General features: G+C 41.3%; 1 protein-coding gene across 2 annotated transcripts in view; it reads right to left on the bottom strand.

The window, feature by feature from the left end:
• The window catches only part of cyribb (CYFIP related Rac1 interactor Bb), a 43,946-nt gene that overhangs the window by 11,501 nt on the left and 9,350 nt on the right, over window positions 1–23,095 (bottom strand). Inside the window, exons 2-7 of one of the 2 annotated variants that reach the window (XM_042510252.2) lie at window positions 20,319–20,349; window positions 18,693–18,783; window positions 6,448–6,525; window positions 5,205–5,326; window positions 4,563–4,668; window positions 416–555 (exon numbers count right to left, since the gene is read on the bottom strand). In XM_042510252.2, the coding sequence (XP_042366186.1) occupies window positions 416–555; window positions 4,563–4,668; window positions 5,205–5,326; window positions 6,448–6,520 (441 nt within the window). In that variant the 5' untranslated portion in view covers window positions 6,521–6,525; window positions 18,693–18,783; window positions 20,319–20,349. The remainder of the gene's footprint in view (window positions 1–415; window positions 556–4,562; window positions 4,669–5,204; window positions 5,327–6,447; window positions 6,526–18,692; window positions 18,784–20,318; window positions 20,350–23,095) is intronic. The other variant, XM_042510253.2, reaches the window with a different exon arrangement.

A 23,095-nucleotide genomic window follows, 5' to 3' on the forward strand; every position in this document is an offset into this window, starting at 1 on the left:
TTCGACCGACACCTCCCTTGATTCCTGGTGTTTTCTGGGTTGCACTCAAGTAAATTGTGTTTTAATTCAAGTTGTTTTGTTTGTTATCGTTTATAAAAAGCTGAGACATTATGCAGAATTTGATTCAGGACGACAACAATTTGCAGACCTCTTTTCCCCGCTATCACCCTTATTAACCATTTCACTGACATCCGCTGTATTAAACACAGCAGAGCAGTATCAGGATTCTAATTAAATGCTAATCACGCGCTCACTGGCTGCAGTTTGAAATTGCACAGAGCGAAAAATCAATTCGGGGGCATCAGCAGCTTGTAGGGCAACTAAGAGGTCTGGCTTCTATCACAGGAGAAAAGTGCAGAGTTTATATCAACATCTAAAAGGCGAGTATGCGCTGGAGAAAAAAAGACGGTCGTACTTTAAGTTCGTCAAAGCGCAGTGTGAAGTGCAGGATCTCTGCAAACTGCTTGGCCAGCGCTTGCTCCCGCTCCAGGTGCTGAGTGGGGTCGTCATAAGTCTCGCTGGTCAGAGCTCCCAGGAGGCTGTGCAGCGCCGCCTCTGTGAGGAAAAGAAGAGATATTGGTGTTAGAGGTGCAGCGCTGTCAGAGGGCGGCCACAAAAACATCAGCCTTTCTGTGGAAAGTATATATGGTCTGAGCTTTTTTTCTATTCTGTGAGGATCCTGATGGGTTCTCGACCCTTTAGACAGTAGATGACATGTATGAAGTCTTTCAGGTCATCAGTAAAGGGTTGCTGAATAATCTTTCACATTCAGGTTTTTGTAATTCAAGCACCCAGTTAACAGCTGAAGCATCAGCTCCACATGCAAAGATGTAAAGGTCACAAGAAAGACAAATTATTGCATATAGCATAAAGAGGTGATGAATATTCAGATGCAGAACAGTTAGTCAATAAATCAATTTAAAGATATTATAGAGCAGCAACTAACAACTATCTTTTATTATCAATTAATCTGCAGATTATTTTCTCAATTAAATGATTTTTTTTAATTCTAGAAATGTCAAAAAATAATGAAATGAAAATAATGAAATGAAATAATGATAGCTTGTTTTAACCACAAACCTTATTTTATGCATCCAAACAAAAACCAATTCAATGAACTCATTGACTCTGAGCAAGGGGTGTGTGGTGCTGAAATGCAAATATTATGTCCGAGTTTCAGGACTCCTTCCTGGGGCACTCTAGTTGTTTTCCAGGATAACATAGGATTTTTTTTCTATACACAGTTAAGAAACATGTTTCTGTAACGAAAAACTCCTAAATGTCATCCTAAATTGAGATAAGCAGGATTTCAAACTTACATTTCTGTAAAGAGGCCAGAGAACTGTTGTGTATTCATATATAAGCACCGTTAAGTCAACTTTATTGATATTGCCCAGATTATAGAACGCTTTCAGACGACAACGTCAATTCAGAAAGCGAAAAACTCCCTCCAAAACAGTTTAGAAAACTCTAGTAGAGCAACAGAGGAGGGATTCTTCTTCTACATGTATGCTGGCAGAGGCCAAAGAACAGCGCTTAAAGTGGATCATAACACAGTCAGATATGTGAACAGTGCAGTGTGTCAGCCAGCTGAAGCATCCTGATTAGGACAGAGACAGATAATGGGGCAGCGGTGGTGTGCCAGTGCCAGTCTGAGGGGGGGGCAGAGGGAGGTTTGGGGGGGCCGAGAGGCTTTCCTACTCAGATGCAGATGAGACATGGGACTAATTATCTCATTGGCATGAAATAGGGGGGGTGGGGTAACGGGATTTCATTCAAGCAGGATTACACTCATTGTTTTGACAGTAAGTAAATACAAAGCCTGTGCCATGCCTTGACATAGCATACCCACAGACCGATAATTAAGCATGCATGAGGAGCACCGGCAGGGAAATGAGGAAAAGATTAAGTGAAATGTAGTGAACAAACTCCGCACAAGTAATATTATTAAGCAAACATGTCTTGTTCAAACACACAGTTTAAAAAAAATTGAAATCCTTTAAAGCCCACAGGGAGTTTTTATTTATAGATGCAGACGGTGTTCAGAATTCAGTCTAGACGCTGAAGAGAGGCTTCAATAATGACATAACCCAGATGAGCTCCACATCTGATGCAGTGAGGCTGCGTGGAACCAAATGAGCGCTTTAGATAGATTTATTCAAAGTGTTCTTTATAATTCCTCATGATTACACATGACGATGTCAACATAACCCAGAAAAAGGGAAGATTCAGACAGCGGACTACTTAAGATAATCGTGAGGGGACTTTCAGGAGACGGACAGAGCGCTGGCAGTGCAGTGCAGTAAATTGAGCACGTTTGCCATTCAGTAATGACTCCCATCTGCTTGGGCCAGCGTTTGCAGCGAAGCGGCTGATTAAAAATGGCCTTAGTGGTGCAGTATTTTTTACCCCGCCCTCTATGTCCCAGTCAAAACAGAAGTTAAGATGGAGCTGCTTTCGGGCCTTCAGAAATGAGCCACTCTCGTATGTCGGGAAGTCGGGGGGGGGATGTCTGATCTCATCAGGTCACGGCAGACCAGGCAAGCAGAATGCGGGCACGTAGGCGCTTTACTCGCCGAGAGGGGAGGGTCAGAGGATGGCGGGACTTTAGTCTGGTGGTGTCTGACGGACCCGGCTGACTCTGAATCAGATCTGTTTCTTCAGGCAACAGTAAAAACCTGGAATCATGATAATCAGCAGCAGGTCTGCAGCTATAAAATGTATATTATTCTGTAGCAATGTCAAATTTGTCTTTTTTTTTTGCTGGTTTTAGCCTGTCAAAGGTGAGAATTTTGCTGCTATTGTGTATTTTATGCTGCTGTCAAGAGAATATTTGGCAAGTTTTGAGTGTTGGTCAGAAAAAAATAAAAACATATATTTATATATTATATTGGATTTTAGCTCAATTTGAAGCTAGGAAGTGAAAAAAAATTCTGTCAGCAATGTTACATTTAAGTCAAATTTAGGTGCTTCAAAAATAAGTGGAGCTGGAGTAATTGACAAAAAAAAAATAAAAATCAACAACTACTGCACTTGCACGCCAGACTAATTAATGAAGTCTTTCAAGCAAATAAGAAAACATTTGTAAGTTGTAAGTTAAGCTTCTCAAATGTGAAATTTTTGCATCTCCCTGTTTTATAATACTATAATGTGAAGATTTTGGTCAAAAAAAAATAAACATATGAAGATATCACCTTGATTTCTAGGTAATTTTGTTGCAGTTTTGTAGAAAATGTATATTGTTCTTTCAGCGATGTTAAAATTGAGTCAAATTTGGACGTTAAATGTAAGAACTAATGTTTTGAGCAGGAAAAATACAGTATGACCCTCCATTTCATATGCAAACATTCTTAATTTTCTAAGCTTTTCAGCTCAACAAAATTTAACTACTGTGTTTGCATTACTGATTAATTACTGAGGTCATTATCAAGTAAAAATCTCAAACATTTGCTTTTCAAATATGTTTTTTTCTGTTTTTTATTGTCAACAATAAGCACGGTGAGAATAAAGATTAAGTATTTTTAAAGCTAGAAAATCTACATTGTTCTGTCAGCAATGTTTAAGTCAAGTCGAATTGTGTGTGTCAATACCAGAACTAGTAGTTTGAGCAAGAGAAATCTGTCCCTTCACTTCAAATGCAAAGCTACTTGCATAATCTTCCCTCCACGATATCGTTCAGCCTGGGTAGTGGTGCACTTTAGATCACCAGTCTGTAGTAAAGGACTTTCAGCTTCATGCATATCAGGCAGGACAGCCGGCTGCAGAGGCCATCACAGCCCCCGCAGCCTAAAGTCAAGGCAGAGAAGTAGAGCAGCAGCCGAGGCTGGGAGGCGGCCTACTTCGTTACATAACAGCCATCGCCTGGTTCTGCCGCCCACTGCTCCCATTGACTACCTCTCCACCGCTACTGGGATTACGGGGTTGAGGGCGTCAAGGCATGGCGGGCTCCACTCCCTGCCCCCCTCAGCCTCGGGGTCATAAGAAGATCAGGGAGCAGTAGGCTTGCTCCCCCTTCCCCCCTGTATCCATGCTAATTAAACAACCTATAGCCCCATCGCACACAGAGGTCAGTGCACAACGCAGTGCAAGCAGTGTGTTGAGAAATGCAAGGCTGAGGGGGGTTTCAAAGCATGTTTATATAAGGCTGGGGTGCATGTTGTCTGTGTCTGTGTGTGTGTGTGTGTGTGTGTGTGTGTGTGTGTTTGTTCCATGTCTCCTGACTTTTGCAGCTCAGCAGTCAATAATGCAGATGCACATGCAAACAATTAAGGTCACGTATGGAGGTTGTGTCTATATGGCGGCACTATAAAGACGATTAACATAAGGGACATCTGCTACCGTCTTTCAAGGTTTCACGTCTGGAACTTTTTATGTTAAAATGATAAACTGCAGTCAAATCATTGACAGCTCAAATTATTGCACATTGCCACACATAGCAAGAAAATCTCACAGGACACCTGAGCTTGTTCCACTTGAAACATTGAGTCTGAGAAACACTCAAGTAGTTTTTCCAAATCTTCATAATTAAGGTTCTTTTAGACACAAAACAGACAGACACGTACCTAATCTCTGAGAGAACTGATAAAACTTCTTCAGTTTCCCCACTAAGGGAACCACAGCCGCCCACGCTTGTTCCTGTAAAGCCTCATCGTTTGGATTCTGGATCGCCTGGAGAGGCAGACACAAAAAAAGATCATTAGTCTAAATCTTACAGTGAATAAAAGATTGTAAAAGCTAAACAAAATTAAAAAGGCACTCATAACTGTGTGTACTGACACTTATCAGGGGGAACTCCACAGATTTTACAAAGTCTGTTTATAGGTTTTGAACTTAAATGACTTTTACTTGTTTAATACTTTTTTCCAGGCCTGGAAAATGTGATTATGAAATTTCATGATCTTTCCAGGTTTCCATGACTGTGGGAGCCCTGTAGAAAACATGATTGGATTTATTTGATGTAAGATTTTTTTTTTTGTAATTTTCATTTTTTGAGGGGTAAATATTTTTAAACTGATGCACAACATGACGGGGGGTATGATATAAAAGGGTTTAAAAGTTATGTTTTTAATTTCAGCTTAACTTTAAACTGTCCCTACAAACTCATGCAGCACCCCTTTCATGCCTTTTCTGCACACCAGTTTGTGTTAACTCTGCAGCAGCTCAGTGTCCTATCAGTTGGAGGCGGACATTTGTATCAGGTGTACCTCTCTGATCTGCTGCCCCGCTCCTTTGTACGCCTGCAGCTCGTCCAGGATCCCCTTAGCGTCCTTCAGCACCACGTCCACCTCCTCCCACACCTCTCGCTCTGCATCTGTGGGCTGGGCATCTGCAGCGGACGGCAACAAAAAGGTCAACGCGGTCAATGTGACGGGTGCCTAATTCAAAGTCACACTTGGGCTCAACATACAGTGTAAGGCAGCTCGAGGAACTCCACCAAATCCTCAGATATGATAGAAAGTCTAATTCGTAACTTTCAATTATGCAAATGAAAGTTCAGTGAAATAATCTCATCTTTCCACCGCTTCCCGTTTAAGTTTTGACGCCACCCACTTTCCTGGCTGAGAGGAGGAAAATGGAGCAAGATAAGAGAAGACAAATGAAAGAGGGTTATTCACACTCTCACTGTAACAACTGCGGGTGTAGAGATTTTTTTTTTTGGTTCGAGAGAGAGAAGTGGCAATGAAGAACATTATGAACCTTTTCCACCACCTGAAGCAAAAACACCTTGCCAAGTGTGATGACTGTAAACTTCTGCTCCCCTGCAGAAGAAATACCTAAAACACAGCTCAGACTGCCAACTAAAGTACAGAAATACAGTCTTTTGACTTCATGTTGCATTGTAATTTATTATGAATTATTAATTTAAAAACCATCATTTATACATTTGGCGTGAGCCTTCCTGAGGTCTGATTTCAGGGAGTATCAGCATCCTAAAATGTAAAAACAATCCACAGAAAGACATAAATTTAGAAAAAAAAAAATTCAAACACTGGGTGTTGCATAAAGGTTTTCTTAAATATGTAATTTTGGTGTTCTTTTAATCTAAAAATCACCTAGAAACAGTGAGCTGTTTTCATTGTTTCCTCTAAAGGTATGACTGAGTGTCTGGGTTTGCCAAGTGTGAGAACACTACAGTGCAGGATCAAGCCGTGTTGAGGGGCCTTAGGCTACGCAGCAGCTGAACTTCACTGCTTGATATTTGAGGAGGGGGCTCTGCTGCAACTCTGCCACTCTGATTGATATTCTGCACACATCCCAGCATGGCAGAGGCAGGTTAGTGGAAAAGTGCAGAGGCTCTGGTGGTAGATTTGATTCTTTTTGCCTCTGGGAAAGTGTTAAAGATAAGTGGGGTGGTGAAAAGACTTAAGAGTTTGGGATAATGTTATGGTAAGATATTCATGTGATCGATATCAGGAGGGGGAGAAATTACTTAAAAAAGAAACTCACTCTCAAAATCGAGGAAAAAATTGGGCTCCTGTTCCAGATCTGTGCAAGTCAGAACTTTCAGTAGGTTCCCCATGTTACCTGTTGAGGAGAAGAGGGAGAAATCAGTAAATGGAGGAGAAAAGTGAGCAGGTGGCGAAACCCGACTGCATCCATGACACCTCACTCCGGCTCTGCTTCACTGCTCTGGTGCCTGCGTGAACTCGGGGATGCCCCAGATGTGCCCGCTCCTCGCAGACACCAGCGCTCCCCTCGGACCCCTCCCCTCCTCCCATGTGTGTTTCCTGTGCCCAGACTCTCACCAAAAGCAGATGTCAAACCAGAAAGTCCCCAAAAATGAAAAAATCAGTTTATGTTTTTCTGCTTTGTTAAGTTTCTTCCCAGAAATCGTGAGCATTTACAGGCTATGTAAAGTAAACTATTTCAAGGGCATCCGCGGGGAAATCAAATATAATCACATAAATATAACAGAACACATAACTAGACACATCCAATTAAACTTTTATAACAGAAGCAGTCATGCAGAAACATAAGAGGACCATTTATGACCATTTTCAGTTTGTTTGTGAATTAGACCATCTATGATTTAAATTTTACTTGCAGAATCAGGAAGTGCAATGCAGTGTCTTTGTCATAGGAGCTGAAACACATCATCAATATTTAACATGTCTGACACACACAGCACATGCGGCACAGTGACTTACGTTTACTGCAAGAGCACACGGGCTGCTATATAGTAGTCTATGTAACATCATAATAAACAAATGAATTCTATTAGGTCATTTTAGACAAAATTCAATTTTAAAGAAATCACAGTATGACTGCAATTAATTATTGATAATAAAGCTGAAATGGTCAACATGATTAATCAGCAATTATTTCAGAACCATTTAAATTAATTTTTCAAGCAGAGATGCCAAAATATTTTCAGATTTCTGCTTCTCAAATGTGAGAATTGGTCTGACTGAAGCTGAAATAAGGAATTTGAAGGAGCTACTTTGCACTCTGGGGAAATTATAATCAGCACTTTTCATTGTTTTGTAGACAGAACTATCAATTAACTGAGAAAACTACAATTACCCCCTTGTGGGTGTATGCCTCTGCCAACCAGTCACGCTGCAATACATTTACATCCATGTCTGTCCAGACTCGTGTAGCCATGAAAGTAGACAATGCTTCAAATATGGATGTTGCTGCAAAGAAGCGACATATTTTAAAAAATGGATGCTTCACACACATCCTCAACCTGACAGCACAGTTTCAATATTAGCGTCACTGATTCAGTATCTGACCAAATGTCCTTCTGTTCCTGATGTTGTATAATGGCCAGAAAAGTATTTTTGCACATTTTGATGTCACAGTGAAGTTGACCTTTGACCTTTCGGATATAAAATGCCATCACCTTATATCATATATCCATATATCTAGACATCTGTGTGAGATGCTGTCATTATCAGCATATGAATTCTTGAGTTAAATGTGTTTTGTGAGGTCACCGTGACCTTTAACCATTAAATTTTAATCAGGTCACACTTGAGCCTAAGTGAACGTTTGGGCCAAATCAACCCAAAATTATATTGCATCAGGTCAAGGCCTTCGCTGGCACACAGGCACAACAAAAATCATAGGATTAATTTATAATAACTGTCAGTTGCAGTTAGGGCTGCATGATATGGACAAAAATCAAATATCACTTTATTTTTGACGAGATATCAATATCTATGTTGCGAAGATATTTAAGGTTGAGTATTGGTGCGTTCACAAAATATATGCAGTACATATACAGATATGCAGCATAGAATTTTTTTAATTCATTTTTGGACATGGAAATGATAATTTTCCAAATTCAATGTGACAAAAATCACGAGCCAAGATGTTCAATATACTACTGTTCTATAAAAAGACTGAAACCAGCCAGTGTTTGCTTCTTTAGCTTGATAAACTCGTCCATTATCCAATTGTGCATTTTTTTGTTGTTCGACTAATCATTAATCGATAGATGTGTGTGTAGTAGGGTGTGAGAAAATATATATACACTTGATTATGTTTTGTGAAAACTGCTATGAAAACTAACGATTTTTACTTCGTAGTTTACATACAGAGAGTTTTGGCAGTGGTTAATTTTGTGTTTAAGTATGTTTAAACCTCCAACCGCTAGACCCTCCAGTTTTGTAATCTATCCTCAGCAGTTTGACTCTTTCACCCAAATGTAACAAGAAACTGTAAAAACAAAGAACAAAGAAACAAAGAACAAAGGCCTATGAAACAAGCAAAGTCATAAAACGTACTTCACTAACATTGAAAGTTTTCCTAAAAATGTATTGTATAAAGATCTTAATATGTCGCCTTGCTTAAAGTATCCCAATATATTGAATCATAACCCCTGTATCGTGATGCAAATCGTATCGCCAATACATAACTCTTGTGTGTAGGGAGAAGACATGATCCTGCAGCAAAATCAAAGCGGAGGCTGAACTGCTTTTCACGTTCACCTATAAATGACTAACCAACACTACGCAGCAACTTTATTAACAAAGCGAGCTCCTCCCTGACAAACCTGCAAACTTTTTAAAACTTCTTAGAGTACATTTCTTTAGTGTTTAGGATGACATTTATTGATAGTGCCCCAACAACTGTATTACAGGTTAAACTTTGAAACGTTTTAAATGAGACTGTGACTTCAGGTGACTTGCAGGTTAACCCTTTGAAATCTAGGGTGAGATCACTTTCTTGTGCTTCTATCAGACGCTTTCACAAGTATTTAAACCTTTGAACTCTGAGCAAATTGGCGCAAGTTCTTTCAAAAACATGAGGAAACAGTCAATCATCAACTTGGTAAGAGATGTTCCAAAAATTGCAAGAAATTAGTGGATTTAGAAAATTATGTTTTAAAAAGGTAGGGAAAATATCTAAGGAAAATAAAAGATAGGAAAAAATATATATTGATCATAATTACATAAGTAATTAGAGTATTTTTTCTCTTCTTTATTCCAGGTAATTTTCTTGCACTTTTTACAAATTTCTTACTTTTTTTAAATTTCTTTTTTGTTGCTCATTGCCTTCTTCTCATGTTTTTGAAAGAAATCAAGCTAATCTGCTCAGGTCTCAAAGCTTAAACAAGAGGATGGCAAATGAGGACTGGTGTGTCAAAGCGTTGGCAGTCATTGACTTTGCCATCACACCCACACCTTCCCTGCTGAGGCATACTGATACACATATACTGTGTATCTATACTCAACGTACACCTCGGCTGTGATGTGCGCGATGAGAAGTGACAGCCCTGCACAGCTCCCCGCTCTGGTGTTCCTCTCGCTCCTAGAAAGCACCGAGCCGATCTGTCTCCGAAGCAAAGGTCAACTGACATATGACGAGTCAGAGATCTGTGGCAGTTTGTAGAGAGAAACAGCGGCAGGTTCCATCAACGCCCAAAGATTCAACCCTCGGTGACAGAGCAGAGATGGACAGGACGCGCTCCGAGAGGGCGGGAGGAGGGACGACGCATAATAATGACGAGGTTAAACTTCGGCAGGCGGGTGTCACGGGAGATGAGTGACAGGTGAAGAGCCAAAGTGACTGAGTGAGGGGCCGGCGGTGACAGAGTAAATCATGCCAACACAGGTAATGCAGGGAGACAGGGAGGTGCTGCAACACAGCAAGGTACACACTCAGCAGTGGGTTTTAAAATGCATGAGATGCACCAACGGGGGGTGAGGCGGGGGCTGACATGTCTTGCAGCTTGAAAATCTAGCAGTGGGTCATGTCCTCACTCTGACAGAAAAAATATTTGTGATGAATGGACAACTTTAACACGACTGTAGAGTTTGAGTGCACAGAGATTTTTACAAACCTACCTTCCTTGTAACCAGGCACTCCATCGACAGAGTCTATTAATAGATGTTAAAGGAGCAAGCAACACCTTTCACATGTTAATGCTTCTTTTGAGTGACTCTGAACGAGAAAAAAATCAGCAGCGCGCAAATAAGCCGTAACTATTTTTAAGATTGATTAATCGTTAAGTCATTTTCTAAGCAAATAACCCAAAATTCTCTGGTTTCAGCTTCCTAATAATCCAGATTTGCTAGTTTTCTTCCTTTCTAAGGCAGTAAACTGAATATTTTCAACTTTTGTTCTTCAGAACGGCACATTTTAAGATGACATCCGTTATTTGGGCTGTGCAGTATATCGACTCAAAGGTAGTTATACTACACAGGATCGTCGGTTACGGTTTGTAAACAGGCACACCAATATTAGGCTCAGTCTCATTTCCCTATATTTGCATTTTTCAGTGCTGTGTCTCTTGGATCCCTGCTGCTTACTGTCGCTACATTTTATAAAGGAAAATCCAACATTTTCAAAGCCAAACGGACCATTTCTTAGAAAATACCGAGATATTGATTCATATCACTGATTAATTTGCAACATAGACATATCAGTGATTATAGTGTAAAACAATTAAAATTTCTAGTATTTTTTTTTCATTTATTTCTCTTTCTTCAGTATTGCAGTTATTCTGGATAATACTTTGGTTGATACAGAAAAGGCATAAGTAAGCCTTGGGCTTCAGCCTATCCCTTTTTCGGATACTGACAAAAGAAAACTGATGTGAAACAATCTTTGTGTCTTATGATGTTTGTACGTAACCAAAATAAAAATCATTCATTCATTCATCACCCAGCCCTACCTTTGGACTGGAAAATTGTGAAGAACATTTTATACATTACCCTACAAACTGATGTAGTAGATTAATCAATAACATTTAAAAAATGTTAGTTGAAATTTTTTTTTGACTTTAACATGGTCTATTACTGCTTTCAGTTACAAATTTGGTGAGCATCTTACTTGTTTTTTCTTTCACGACCGATGCAATTTACTCCAATTTATCCAGCATAAGCTGGCAACCAGGACTGCTGTTTTTAAACCCTGAACTTTGTGTTTACTTTATTTACTTCGAGAGCCGCCTTATCAACTGTTATTCACTCAGTCGACCCAGTGACCACCTGCACAGACCCACCTGCCCTGTCCAGCCTCGTCTTCTTCCCCTCCGCTAATGTGACCTGAATGTCTGACTGTGCCAGCGCTGGCACCTCACTGGCTGTCTAAAAGCAGCACCTGATCCTCAGAAGGGATGAGAGCTGTCACTGACCTCACCCTGCTGGATGATGCGGGCACTGCCCATCATCGCCGGGGCCTCCTCCGGTCCTCTACCGCCACCTTTCAGCCGCTCGCAGACTGAGGCCGCGCGACCGGCTGGCTGGCAGAGCTGCCAGGGCTCACAGCGCTTCAACGTGGCACTGGCAGCCTCGCAGGCCCAGCGCTGCTCCCTTGTGCTGCTTGAAATGAGGTCATTTAAAGGACGGGGATTTGCATGGCTGCATTTCAAAGTCCAGCAGAGAATCTTTAAGTGTACCAGAAAGAGCTGATTAAATTTGGTCATTTTGCAGCTTTTTATATCTTCCACTCAAATTTCGTCCTGAGAATCATTTACAGATTGCAAAAATATGCAGCTCTTATAGACTTCTTACTGTATGATCTTAACCCTCCCTTTATAGATAATTCAAAACATGATGTGTTAGCAGCTGAGTAACTGGTTGCTTAGCGATAGCGTAGTAAGAGAGAAGTGAGAGGATGAAGTGCTGGCCCAGAGTACACAGATACTGTATCAGACAGAGATTGAGGAACTGAAGCCCCCCTCTCTCAGTGGCTGTAGTAGGACCAAGTAGTGCTGGCATGTCCGGGGCACCACAGAGAGTCCGACGACAGCCTTGTTGTTGTTTTGAACCCCCCCACTGAGCCATCGCGTGCTCACAGCGAGGGAGGGAGGGCTGCTTCTAAGGCCAGGGGCAGAATCTGACAAGCAGGAGCCCGCGCAGCTCTCCCATTGGCTGAGCTGATCTACCCAACAGCTCACTGTATCCATGGAGTCAAAAAAAATTTGGTGCCATTGAAAACATTGCAGCAGCCAATCAGAGGCAAGCACCGGGTGAGGAGCGAGTACAGTAGTAGTAGGACTTGAAAGCACATGAATATATTAATACAGATGAGGTAATGCGCCAAAAACAGCGGATTAGTTGAGGAGTGAAGTCAACTGAGGAAATATTTAATTCCACTATTGAGCACTTAGTGATTTAATGTGATTTGATTTTTTTTTTCTGTGCATCATCAATTTTTTAAAGTGAAAAGAAAAATGCTGCAAAATTAAACCATACACTAATGAGTATGAAAAAATATTACATTTTAATTGCAGCTGATACATTTTTGTCACTTTGCTATAAAATATATGAATAAAATAACACTTTTGGATTTATAAATGCAAAAAACAAAAATTCCCAAATATTTGCAAATGGTGCAGAGAGCTTGAAGCCTATTTTGGAAAAGACACCAAAACAGTGCCACGCCCATGCAGCAGCCTGACCTCTGGATGGCACTGCCTTTGAACGTCTCTCAGCTCTGTGCCTCCCCTTTAACAAGGAGGGCACCGCTGAAACCGAGCACTGCGGCAACGTCCTACAAAAACGCCTCGCGGGCTGGCTAATGCACGGGCGGGATAGTTGCTGACATTCCACTACTCGGCTGCAGCATGAGGATCCACGTGCCCTGCTGCTTTACTATGGAAGAAAAACAACGCCCTCCCCTCCCCAACTGGGCGCAGACACAGCACGGAGCGTCACGTGGGCTCAGCCGTGGAGAGAGCTTGCCTGGGGTGTGAAGAAGGGGGGGGATGGGGAGAGGCGGCAGAGTGTATGTGTGTTTATGTCTGAGATTATGTGGGTCTAGAAAAGAAAATGCATGTCTCATTTTTGTCTTTATATCATATTTAAAATAAAGAAAATAGTCATGTAGGTAAGGGCGTGTGCTGAATTGCGTGTGTGGAAGGGGGAGGGATAGTGAGGCGTCACACTGCAGCAGAGGCGGGCAGAGCTAGGCAGCTTTAAACTTGACCTAGATTCCCCGGGTGACACGCCACATCGCATTAGCCCACTCGGCCAGACCTGGACCCGCCGGAGCTCACTGACACTGGCCCGATTCGACAGGCAGAAAATGGGGGAGCACTTCCCAAGTGGGGCTGGCATGCGTCCCCCCCACACCCCACCTCACCCCGCCCCTGCTCCTCCCCCCACTCGCTTCACCCCATCTCCTGCCAATCCTACCCAGCTGACTAAAATGGCTTAAGGGGCACATGGCAGTGAAAAGAAGAAGGGGGGTCCGCCATTTGTTTATTTATGGGGGTGAACTCGATTACCTCGTGGCCACGCCCCTGTATTGTTGCAAACATCAGCTAATGCCCCCCTCACCCAGATTCCCGCAAATCAAAACAAACCTCACAGGATGACTAAATGATTACAACTGACTGCAATACATGAGGTGACATCCAGTATCAGCTGTCTCATCTTACTCCCGCAACCACACAGGCGGCTAAAAATATTCCCTCGCTAAAAACAAACTCCTGCAGCCGATATGAACCCGATCATGGAAGTGAACACACAAAACCGTCAGTTTGTCCAGAAAGGCAGATCACAGGAGGATGAAAGTGGGAGCGCCTCATCCTCGGCTTAGCCCCTCTCTTTGGACGGCACCTGATGAAAGTTGGAAACCATGGCAACAGGCACATACACAAGAGTCAGCTAAAACGCTGGCTCCATTGAAATAGAGCTCTGTGAAGAGGCTCTCAGCGCTGCTCTTCAGTCACAGCGATACAACTCTTTATAGCATCAAAACATGCACATGGATGCTGACAGCCAGTCCTGATGTTAATTTCACATCAATGCATTTAACTGAACAAAGGGCAGCAAGCCGACACCATGGGGGCCTTATATGATCATCCTAAAATGAGGATGCTGCTCCATCTCCAAAACAGCCTGAAAATATCTTGTGACACATTCATCTAAAGAGTCCTGTAAAACCAGAGCATGCTGTTTGTAAGAACTCTACCCCAATTTCACCACTTTGATTCTCTGCTGCACTTGCTGAACATCTGCCGAAGAAGGGAGCCCTCCCCACCCTGCCCTTGAGAGTCCTCTGACTCCTTCCTCGGATGTGTTGGGAAATCATTAAGGGGGGCATGTTGACTCACTGGCGTCCGTCTAAGCAGCAACCTCCCTCAGGGCAGCTGCCTCCTAAACCTATTCAAACACACAACTCCGATTCTTCTGCTAAAACAGCCCCGAAACCATCATTACTCGACTGACCTTCTGACTGACTCACTGACGTCACCATGTCCTTAAATCTCACTCTGAGTGTTGGCAGAGTGAGATTTAAAGGATTCAGACTTACATAAGTGAGCAAAATTAAAGCTTGATTTTAATTAAAGAAACACAGCAGAGCATCACCTTTTATATTTTTTTCCGGCACAATGTTACCCTAACAGGATTTTGGGTGGGGCACAGAGGAGGTTTTTTGGATGGATGATGAGTTTCAGATTGAAGAGCACCACAATCCTCATTCGGTAAGAGAGGAGTGCCATCTGGAGGATGCAAACTGTTATGCACACAAGTAGTGAATGGTGGGGAAGACCACTCCCAAACCTTTTTATCATCACATGCAAGCTTCAGGAATGCCTCTGTTTAAATGCACAAATGCAATTGACAGCAGTAACACTGAAAACTTGCAGAGAAATGTCACTTTCTGCAGAATTTTGCAAAAAAAATTGTAGCAAAGAATATGAATTACCAACTCAAGTGGTTGGGTCAGTTTCGTGGGATGAGCGCAGCACTCATGCCTGATGTAAGAGCACCATCCAGTGTCCACATGTTGCAATTTCAGGCTAAAACACAACTTAAAATGACATATCTGCAGACTAAATCTTAATGCCATATGTCATCCTAATCTGCCAAACATAAAGACTCTCCAAAATCTACATCTGCAGTGGAATGGCAGCGGCCTGACGTGCTCCTTCGGGGAACCTGGGCAGGAAGTTACAGTGTCAGCCCTCCCGTGGCATAAATAATAGATGAGCAAGGAGAAGCTGGGAGCTTTTAGCTGATATAACAAGCCACTCTACATATTACACTCACTCAGACATATCATCTCAAATTACCTGCTCAGCGGGTGAGGTCGAGAGGGGCCGGAGCGCCTTCCATATGCTGAGTCAAGAGTGGAGCAACTGATATTTTACACACTATTTTAGAAAGCTTTTTAAACAAGTAAAAAGGACATACATACTACTTTTTTTTGCGCATTATACATCAAACTGTCTGATGTAGCGATAATACAATAACAGTCGGCGCAATGAGTTGGGGAATCCCTAATTTTAAAGCTGTAAATCTTGCAAAAATCTACATTTTCTGTGCACAAGCCAGCATGTGCACAAGTATAACACTCCTCGGCTTCAACAGCTGGGGGCACTGTTCACCCAATTATGATCATAGCAACAGGAGAGCCGAGAAAAGCTTCACCTCAGGCTACTGCAGCACACCTCCCCCTGGCTTAGCGAGGCTAATCCATCCTGTATACATTTGCACAAAACTCGACAATGCTGCATTACCTCAGCTCTATTCTGTGTTTATAATGCAACACGCCTGCTGCTCCCCTGTACCGCTACGGGGTTGTGTACTGCGTGCTAACTAAAATAGCTCTGCCATTCAGGCTATTTCAGTGAATGGATTTGAATCTTAGTAGGGCACCATGGCTGCTTGGCATTAGCCTACACATACACACACACATAACACACACGGAGACCACAGACCTCTCGTGGGGACACATTGACTTAGTGATCCTATATATGAACCACCTGAGGCTTAGCTGTCAAAACGGCACAGCATTCCAGCACCGGAGCTTAGCCAATCGAATGATAGCTGTGTGTCATGGTAACAATCTCCAAGGAGACACGGAGGAAAATACAACAGGGATGGGCATACACGCAAGCGGGGGAGAAATGAAAAAAAGACAACCTGAGAATAAAAAAAATAGTCCTGTTGAGGTGATCAGGAAACGTGAGTAAAACATTGCTTAAAAAAAGAAAACCTGCAGCGCGTTGCTAAAATTAACTGCTCTAAAATGAAACTAAAACCACTAAACGTCAACGCCACGAAGAACCCAACTATTAACTAAAACAAAAAACATGCACTTGGCAAGTTGCGAATCTCATTGCCAGAGCTGCCAGTTTGTCGTGTGAGCGCTGACCCTGCGCCCTGTAGTTACATAAGCACTCTGGCCTTGAGCGGGGGGACAGGAAGCTGGGAGCACCTACATTACTCAACTCCTTTTTATGGCCCACAATGCACTTCATTTCCTGAGCGAGCATTACACATACACCCACAGAACGGCACATTAAGACTATAATAGGTATACCAAGGGCGTTCTTACATAATGACAGGTCTACCGTGTATCAGTGCATCTAAGTACAGGTCTGAAACAGATTTTTTTGATCATATTTAAACCTCAGATAAGCCAATGATTGCCAATAAAGTTGGAATTTTAATAATGTGGGTGAATCATGAGGAGATCATCTAGGTGAGCCTGCTTCCTCCACAAAGCCGGAGGCTATAAAAAGATTATTAAAGAGAGAAACTGTGTCGAAGCTGAAAGGACTTTTACAATTTTTAATATAATATATTTTTTAGTGAATGCTAATAGGATTTCTATAGTTTTTAATATACATTTTAGGTAAATGTTTCAGTTTTCCGTTATTATTTTTTCTTCTAAGTGCAGGAGTTTAGAGACACACAAGGGACAGTTCTGGCAAGGTTTGATTTTGCGCCGGCTGGGGCACAATGTCCATAGAGAGCAACATAATGTTACATCCAAACTGAAGCCGACAGTGTCCTATTTACATTTTTTCCCCCCAAAAAAATCTGACCTGACCTGTATCTATTTTTGCAGTCACTCTGCAAACTGAAGGAGCTGTGTTTTCTGAGGTGAAATGCACGAGGTGCGAAATTAAAAAGCAAGCAATTTAACATGCAACTTGCATTCCACCAGCAGTTATACGATTTTTCCCTCCTACCTATACTGAGCCCACATTACATGGAAAACAACACCAGTGGAAAATGAGCAAGGTAACTGACTCAACTGCCATTTAGAGAAATGCCTCTATTCACCCAGAGTCCTTCAGCATGCACCACGACCCAAACTGCTTTGAAACAAAAGGAGAAATGCAGGCGCACAAATAAGCTTGACGCTAAGTATTTTGCCTTGTTATTCTCAACCACCTGCTTTTCAAAACACTGCAGCCCATTCAAATTAGGATCAGACATGAGTTATGTCCTCGAATAGATATAAATAGACATGTAAACAAGTAACAACAGACATGTAGATGGTAATCTGGAGTGGAAAATAAAAGCTCACAGTATGAAAATAGTTTAACGGTCAAACTTTGCATTGATGGTGCGATGCAGTCATGCAGCTTGTGGTCGAGGACGGGGACATTAAAGGATAGGCTGACATTTTTTCAAGCCTTTAGACAATACTAAGATGCTCATATGTGTTTTGAAAGAATTATTGGTCATGGTCATTTCTCCTTATCATATTAGATATTAACATTGCTTTAAAGGGTAAGTTCAGTAGTTTCAACCTGCAAACTGCTCTGCCATGTTTTTGTGTCCAAGTGAAGAATTCTTGAAAATAGTCCAGTATTGATCAGGGAGCTTCAGCCAGCAGCAGCAAAACACGATGCACTATGAACACTTCAGACGCGTTCGCATCATCAATTTAGCTTCACTAAAAGTGCTTGTTTTTGTCACCTGCTGCTCAAATTGTTATTGTAATTGTCTGATCGCATTACGGAGAAGATCCCTACAGAGACTGATCTTTTCATTGTACAAAAAAAGCAGCTCTGAAATCACTATCGCCAAATCCACCAGACTCCTTTTGAATAAACAATAATTTAAGCGTGTGTAGAGCCAGCATATTTTCATATCTAACTGGGCAAATTGAGGGTTTATTTAAACCAAACCAGAGGTGGTGATTGTTGAAAGGCTGGAAAGACAGCTTTTGTGAGTTTTATTGCTTTTTGTCGACTTTGAATGAGTGTGTCATATGATGATAAAAATACTGTATATTTAAATAGAGTTTGGTAGATTTTTACCGTAAGGTTGTTTAGTGGATGTTAAATGAATTGAAATTATCTTGTTACAGTTTCTCAGTTGTGCAGACTTTCTTTGTCCTGTGTTACTCACTAAATACTCCAAACAATTAATCAATAAAACAAGACTTGACAATGAAACTAATAACGAGTTGCAGTCCTGAACCATCCTTTAAAAACAGGCATTCTCCAGTATTACAGGTGTGACTTAGTTGTTACAAGGACTTACCAGCAGCGAGCTGTGCGACTGTCCGTCAGGAGCAGGGAGGCCCGGCCTGGCAGGTGGCCCCAGGTCACAGTCCTCCACCAGAGGTCAGCCTCTGAAACACAGGTCAAAGATAACAACACATAAGATCGCAATGCTCAACAAATGTGTGTACAAAAAGTCCCGATCACAAATCGTTCCTATCTGATTGGGACATCCCTAAATGTATGACAATGTAGGTTGAAAAAGACGATCACGGGGTCTGATGCAAACATCTACAGAGACAACCTGTGATGTCATATCACAAAATGAAGCCTTCTGCAGACAAAAAAAATCACTGAAAACTTACATTTCATCTCATTTGTCCTAAAGCAGCTAAAAGACTGCTTTCTTTTGTGCATTATCAGAGGAACACTCAAACGCAACTGGTGCACTCTTCACACAAACTGGTCACACCTCTTAACAAAGCACTGAATCTTACTGTAAGTTCCTTTTTAAACAAAAATCACACAAAAAGGAAACAGAAAGGCTGCAGATAACGATTTAAGTATGCAAATCAAAGGGTTGTTCTTGTGTCCTACCTTCCTTTTGAGACAAGAGCTAATTGCAGAGGTTTTTTTTACAAAACATGGAACAAATAGACCCACATAAAAACACACCACTTCCTATTGTGTAACACTTCCTCTGATTCACTTCAGGTTTTAGGCTCCATGCGACCTCCTGTAAGAGCTCAGAAACGCAAGTGAGTCAATCCAGCTCACGTTTATGTTTTTTCACTCAACGAAAGCTTAAGGTTTTGAAAAGGCAATCAAAAGTTTGTGATCAAAAAACACACTTAGTTTCTGTCTCGAAATAAGAGTTTCCTCAAATCTTTAAGATTTAAGATTCAATGCAGTCTCTGTAAGCCATAAGCTCGTTTCACAAGTTGTTCAGAAGCCCAGAATGAGAGTACAAGCTCAGTAGACTGTGAGACCATTACGTCCACTGCACTTCTCTCTTCGCCAGCCTGCATACAAATGCATGGTGTTGGTCATGCATGAATGTGATCAGACTTCAAACCCTGAAACTTTAAACCCACGAGGAGAGCAGTGGGCGAGACAGTGGGCGACGCAAACACGATCAACTGAGACAATGTGAAAAGGGCAAACTACGAAAGCAAAAGCAGAAAGTAGACTAGATGCCGAAATAAAATAAAACTGTTATTTTTCAGGTTTAGAGGAATGTTTCTAACAGTCTTTCTTTTATTTTGTAAGGAGGATTCCCTTCGTGCAAACTGACCACGACTTGCTCCTAATCCTTTACAGCTGACATGTCAAAAGGGACATTCTGGGTGACATCTGTGGCAGGGTATCATGGGAGTCAGTTATGCATCACGCCTACAGCTGGGGGCCACAACATAAGGCCAAATCATCCCTTGAATGAGCACATGAGGTTAACGGGGTTACATTACTGTGAAGCAGTATGTGAGTATTTCAGCAGACAGGAAACTCTGGATTTGTAATGTTTCTCTAAGAAATGACAAATACAGGCGAGATCATTAGCATAATACATCAATCAATATCTTTTGGCAAAAAATAAAAAAGGACTATAGTGGCATTATTTGACTTTGCGTGGCCAAACAGTGTAATGGAAAAAGGGTAAGGGACTTACATGGACTAACAGGCATGTGAGGGCAGACCACCTACCAGAACAAAGAACAGAGAAGCTCAGATTACACACAGAGGACATGTGACTTCATTCTTTACTTCAGATGCCATCACTCCATCTTACCTTTATATAGCAAACAGATGTTGACTGCTATATTAATGTTCTTAGTATCGCATACAGCTCCTTTCAATAATGTAACTTAAATGTACAAATTGTAAATGAATTAAAGATTCTGTAAAGTAATTATATGCAGCATTTTTCACAATGTTTTAAACATGGAGGGCTAAAAATCAGCATGTTAGCATGCTCACGTTCGCATGATGTACAGCCACTAACATAGCTGTAAGTTCTTGTTGAAAGAAGCAAAAGCACTTTGTCAGGTATTCTTAATTTTCATTTCCCAATTTTGTGAGTGCATGTTGAGACGACAAAAGAAAAATTTGATTTCAGAGATCTCTGGTGCAGCTCAGTGAGTGGTAACTGATAATAAAAAGCCAAATCCACACGTCATTGTTTGACTCTGTGCTGACAAACAGTGTGATGGAAAAAGGGTGAGGGACTTTAATGCACTAACAGGCATGTGAGTCCAGACCATCTACCACAACAAAGAACAGAGAGGCTCGGATTACTACACACACAGAGGAAGTGTGACTTCATTCTGTACTCAAGACGCCATTACTCCATCTTATCTTTCCATTGCAAATAGATGTTTGCTGCTGTATTATTGTTCTGAATGTTGAATACAGCTGCTTTAACGAGGCCGTGGCAAATGACAAACATCACTACTATGCTATTTAAATCATTACGCTCGTCAGAACTGTGGCTCATACTGTTTATAGGAATACTGTCATTCAAGACCCACATGATGAGATCATACTGTGGCACTGTGTGTGTGTGTGTGTGTGTGTGTGTGTGTGTGTGTGTGTGTGTGTGTGTGTGTGTCCTTTCAAGCAACAATTAAATCCAAGGGAACATCTACAGCCCAGTTAACAAGCGTCACTGTGGGTGGTTCACTGTTTTGTTTTAATTACCGTGGAGACATGCGCTAGTTATGTGAGGAGTTATTTAACCGAACAAAAGAAAGAGGTCATTTAACCCTTTGAAATCAGAGCAAATTGGTTTTGATTTCTGTTGAAATAATAGGGGGAAAAAGGCAATGACCAACTTCACAAGAAATGTCCCACATATTGCAAGACATTAGTACGAGATGACCAAAATATTATCTAAAATTACTTATTTTTTAAAGGGAGGATTTATAGAAAAAATATTTTTAAAAAAGACAGGGGAAAAATGTCCAGAAAACTATATGTGTAACAATATTTTTTGCTTATTTCAAAGGCTTATAGAAGGACCAAGTGATGGAAACAGATGAGTCATGGCCACAAGTAAAGGGTGGAGAAATCTGAAATGCAATTCCTCTAAAATTACACAACAAAACTTCAGTAAATTCCACACAGCGTGCTCGTATTTACCAACACAACTGGTCTGATATTGCTTTATTCCCACAGCTTCAGAGGCAATAAAACAATGGCTGCTCAGTAAAGTTTTCTCTTATCTAAAATCTCCCTTCCTGCTGTTTCAAAGACTTATTTCCTTGTTTTCATTTGTCATTTCCAGAGACTTGTACAGCAGCTATGTACATACCAGAACTGGATTTAAAATTTTGTGTACAAGAGCTGTTTTATGAGGCTGCAACATCTCAACAATACAGTCCAGACCAGCCAAGACACATTTTAATCTGTGCTTTCATATCTTCAGTTTGTAGCAGCAATACGGCAACATTTGTTTAGTTTTAATCGACTCTATCACATGAAAGGGTCAATAAATGTGTGCCAACATGTGTGGGCCTGCTGTAAACCATGTGTGCTGCAGACATGTGCTAAGTCTCACTATGCAGCAGGTCACTGAGGTAATCAATAGGATCTATATGTGGAGCATGTCCTTTTAGCACACATGCATAATACATAAGCTCAGTCACCAGTTTATTCAGTCTAACCACATCAGTGTTAATGGGCTGGACAATATTAGCAGCGCAAGTGCGACAGCAGAACAATTTACATCCTCCAAAATGGTCATAAGGTTAATAATCGAGGTAAGATTAATTGTGTATTGTTGTTTTAGACTATTAGTTTTAGCTTGGTGTACTTAATAAGCAAACTAATTAGTGTAAAGTTTAGTACACTATTAGGGCTTCATAAAATGGATAATATTGTAGTAACTTACAATTAGTTCTATGAAAAAATTAGGCTGCATTTCAATTTAGGAACCAGAAAGAGGGGGCGTAAGACGAGTATCACGATAATATGTTTTATGATACTGTATCAATACTCAAACACTGTATATATCCCCTTCAGTGTTTTACTTTATGTTCAGCCTTATGACTCAGATTATGAATCAGATTTCCAAGAAAAAAAAAATCACCTAAAGCGATTACAACAGTTAACCGTTAATCTGTTAACAGCCGAGAATATTTTTGACCTGTTACACATGTCGGCCTATGGCTTAATTTTGCTGTTCTTCAGGTAACTGTACTGCAGGAACCAGGTCAGGTGAAGACCGGCAAGCTGTGCCGATCATTCAGCTCGTACTGGAAACATTGTGCCCACCCTGAACCACAAAACCCCTTTTAGCATTGTTAAGTATGTTATCACTTTTAGTTCTGTTAGCACAGTTAACTTTGTCAGCACAGGTACCAGTGCTAACCTGGTTAACCATGCTAAAGGGGTTTTGCAGGGCTCAACAGAGACAAGAGGGTGGCTACTGTGTTTCCAAAGCAACAC

This window comes from Plectropomus leopardus, chromosome 21 (assembly GCF_026936395.1).
Source record: "Plectropomus leopardus strain MGB_pleo_1.0 chromosome 21, ASM2693639v1, whole genome shotgun sequence".
Classification (NCBI taxonomy): Eukaryota; Metazoa; Chordata; class Actinopteri; order Perciformes; family Serranidae; genus Plectropomus; species Plectropomus leopardus.